Source organism: Triticum aestivum, chromosome 1A (assembly GCF_018294505.1).
Source record: "Triticum aestivum cultivar Chinese Spring chromosome 1A, IWGSC CS RefSeq v2.1, whole genome shotgun sequence".
NCBI classification, from domain to species: Eukaryota; Viridiplantae; Streptophyta; class Magnoliopsida; order Poales; family Poaceae; genus Triticum; species Triticum aestivum.
Genome location: NC_057794.1, coordinates 107,714,298 through 107,717,685, shown reverse-complemented (window position 1 = coordinate 107,717,685; position 3,388 = coordinate 107,714,298). Strand labels below are relative to the sequence as shown.

At 47.7% G+C, this 3,388-nt stretch overlaps 1 protein-coding gene across 1 annotated transcript; it reads left to right on the top strand.

Annotated features, from left to right (window-relative positions):
* The first annotated feature begins 503 nt into the window (after positions 1-503).
* On the top strand, positions 504-1,616 carry LOC100037578 (fasciclin-like arabinogalactan protein 11). The gene has a single exon (XM_044526103.1). It carries the CDS (start codon positions 548-550, stop codon positions 1,337-1,339), a length of 792 nt encoding a protein of 263 aa, XP_044382038.1. The 5' UTR covers positions 504-547; the 3' UTR covers positions 1,340-1,616.
* The last annotated feature ends 1,772 nt before the right edge of the window (positions 1,617-3,388 follow it).

Genomic DNA, 3,388 nt, shown 5'->3' with positions numbered 1-3,388 from the left:
CAGGTCCATGCCCCCACCCTAGGTACATAGCTTCATCAGTTAGGGTTTCCCCCGAGTCGCCTCGGAGGAGACGACGCGGGGACGCGCGCGGGGGGTGGGGGTGGGGGGGGGGGGCTAGAGCCAATCCACTACAGTTTCAAAGGCATCATTAGAGAGGGAGATGAAACACATCAAACCTGACTTGTTTCCGATTGTATTGATTTAGAAATTGCAAATTACACACTTTCAATATTACTATGTGCAGTTTTAAGTGACCGAGAATTATGAATATTACATGCAAACGAAGATTAGCAGACGGATTAATCAAAACCCCATTAATTAATTTTAGCACTTAGCTGCTTCATGAAGCAACCTAGGCAATCCACCTGTTAATGTTCCATCCATTCCTCGATGGCTCGATCTACTTCCATCTCACCTTACACGCAACATCTCCATGATTAACCTGCGGATCCCACTTCCATTAATGACATCTCAATTGCACCACCATATATAGCATAGCCAAAGCACGCAGTAGCATCACACAAAGAACAAGCAGCACAAAGCAGCAATGGAGGCGCATATGCGATTCATGACGGCCACCTTTCTCCTCGTGCTCCTCTCTCTGTCCGCAGCCGCTCCGTCAGTTCGTGGCCAGGCGGTGGCGGCCGCGCCGGCTCCAGCGGCGGCTGCCCCGAAGACGATCAAGGCGGTGCTGACCAAGGCCGGGCAGTTCACCAAGTTCCTCCAGCTGCTGCAGTCGACGCAGGAGGAGGAACAGATCGACACCCAGCTCAAGGGCAAGGCCTCCACCGGCGCCGGCCTCACCGTCTTCGCGCCGCCCGACAACGCCTTCACCGCGCTCAAGTCCGGCACCCTCAACTCCCTCTCCGATCAACAGAAGACGTCGCTGGTGCAGTTCCACGTGGTCTCCCAGCTGCTCCCCATGGCGCAGTTCGACACGGTGAGCAACCCGCTGCGCACGCAGGCCGGCGACACCGGCAGGGGCAAGTACCCGCTCAACGTCACGTCCGACGGCGGCGGGAGGGTGAACATCTCCACCGGCGTCGTCAACGCCTCCGTCGACGGCACGCTCTACACTGGCGACAGGCTGGTGGTGTACCAGGTGGACAAGGTGCTGCTGCCGTGGGCGCTCTACGGGCCGCCCGTGCCCGCGCCCGTGCCGTCGCCGGCGGCGGACAAGGACAAGGACAAGAAGAAGGCCGGGCCGGTGGCGGTGGCCGACGCGCCGGAGGCCGATACAGCCACGGCGTCCGCGGCGGCGCCCCGGGAGATGCGGGGCCTCGGCGGCGGTCTCTGCATGGTGGCCGTCGCCGTGGCGGCCGCGTGGTGTGGCATGTGACGATCGAGGAAGAGTGGCGGACAGTCGGATGTTGCCATGCATTGGATGTTTTGATTTTCCCTTTTCTTCGTCGAGACTCGAGAGACGAGAGGTGCTCGAATCGTTCGGTTTGTTTCGGTGTGTTGTTCTTCGTTTTGTTTATGTTTTTTCGTATGATCCTTGTAATTGCTGAAGCTTCGTAACGTTTCGGTCGGTATTTTCCTCTTGTAGCAAAAGTAGCAATATTGAGTGCACGCTGGGCGCCACCTGGGTTCAATTGAACGTTTTTTTTTGTGAATCAGGTTCAATTAAACGATGAAACCACCAAATCCACGGTCTCAACAGTTGCATCAACTGTGTGTGTGTTTTAGGTTCAAAAAAAAAACTGTGTGTGTTTTTTTTTTAAAATAAGTGTGGCGAAGATGTGCATGTTAAGATGGATATGTGGCCACACAAGGAAGAATCGAGTCCGGAATGATGATATACAAGATAAAGTTGAATAGAAGTTTGTTCAACATCATTTGAGATGGTTTGAACATATTTAGCGCAGGTCTTCAGAAGCTCCAGTGCGTTGTTAGCACTCCTGCTCTACCTTTCACGCTAGCTTCCCTTTGCTTGAAGTAAATTTTCGGTGCACTTTCACTGCTCAACCACTATCGCTTGATTTCTCTCACAAAAGCTTCTAGTCCGTCCCAACCGCTTTCCTGGACGGCTAAAGCATGTGGTATTCTGTTTTTGATAGATTCTGTTTTCGTTGCGTTGTTTGCTTGTTTTGATAAATCTATGGATTGTATCGGGGGTATAAGCCATGATGAAGTTAGAATAAAATAGGTATAATGCAATAATAAAATATCAATGGGTTTACAGTAGTACCTAAAGAGGTGATTTGCTTTGTTATACTAATGGATCTCACGAGTTCTTTATTGAATTTTGTGTGCTGAAGTTTTCAAGTTTTGAGTGAGATCACGATGGATGAAGGAATAAGGAGTGACAAGAGTCTAAATTTGAGGATGACCGAGGCACCCCAAGGTAATATTCAAGGACTCCCAATCATCTAAGCTTGGGGATGCCCCGAAAGGTGTCCCCTCTTTCTTCTACCAACTATCGATAAATTACTTGGAGCTATATTTTTTTCATCACATGATATGAGTTTTGCTTGAAGCGTCATGTATTATATGAGTCTTTGCTTTGCTTCGTTTTTTAGTTTGCCACAATCATCTTTGTTGAACACATCTTTTTGAGAGGGACACACATTATTCATGATTTGTTAGAATACTCTATGTGCTTCACTTATATCTTTTGAGCTAGACATTTGCTCTAGTGCTTCACTTATATCTTTTAGAGCACGACAATGGTTATATTTTAGAGAAATAGTTGCACTATCATTCTTCACTTATATTATTTTAAAAGTTGATAGCAATAATGGCAATTAGTACAAGTTATGAATTTGGTCCTAATATGATAGGTATTCAAGAGGGATATAATAAAAACTTCCATATAGATAACTAAATATGATAAGTTTGATTTCTCGAAATAGTTTTGCGATGTAAAGGTGGTAATATGTGGGTTGTGCTAATGAGTAATTGTGGTTTAGTAAAAATATTGATGTTAAGGTTTGTGATTCCCGAAGCATGCATGCATGGTCTCTTGTTATGCTAAGAAGTTGAAACATGATTTATTATTGAGTGTCTTCCTTTGCGTGAAGGTCGGGGGCGCTATTGGGGAACATAGTAATTTAAAAAATTTCTTACGATCACACAAGATCTATCTAGGAGAAGCATAGCAACAAGACGGGAGAGTGTGTCCACATACCCTCGTAGACCGAAAGCGGAAGCGTTATGTAACACGGTTGATGTAGTCGAACGTCTTCACGATCCAACCGATCCAAGTACCGAACGTACGACACCTCCGTGTTCAGCACATGTTCAACACGATGACGTCCCTCGAGCTCTTGATCCAGTAGAGAGTCGAGGGAGAGTTTCATCAGCACGACGGCGTGGTGATGGTGTTGATGATGTGATCCGCGCAGGGCTTCGCCTAAGCAGTACGATAATATGACCGAGGTGGTAA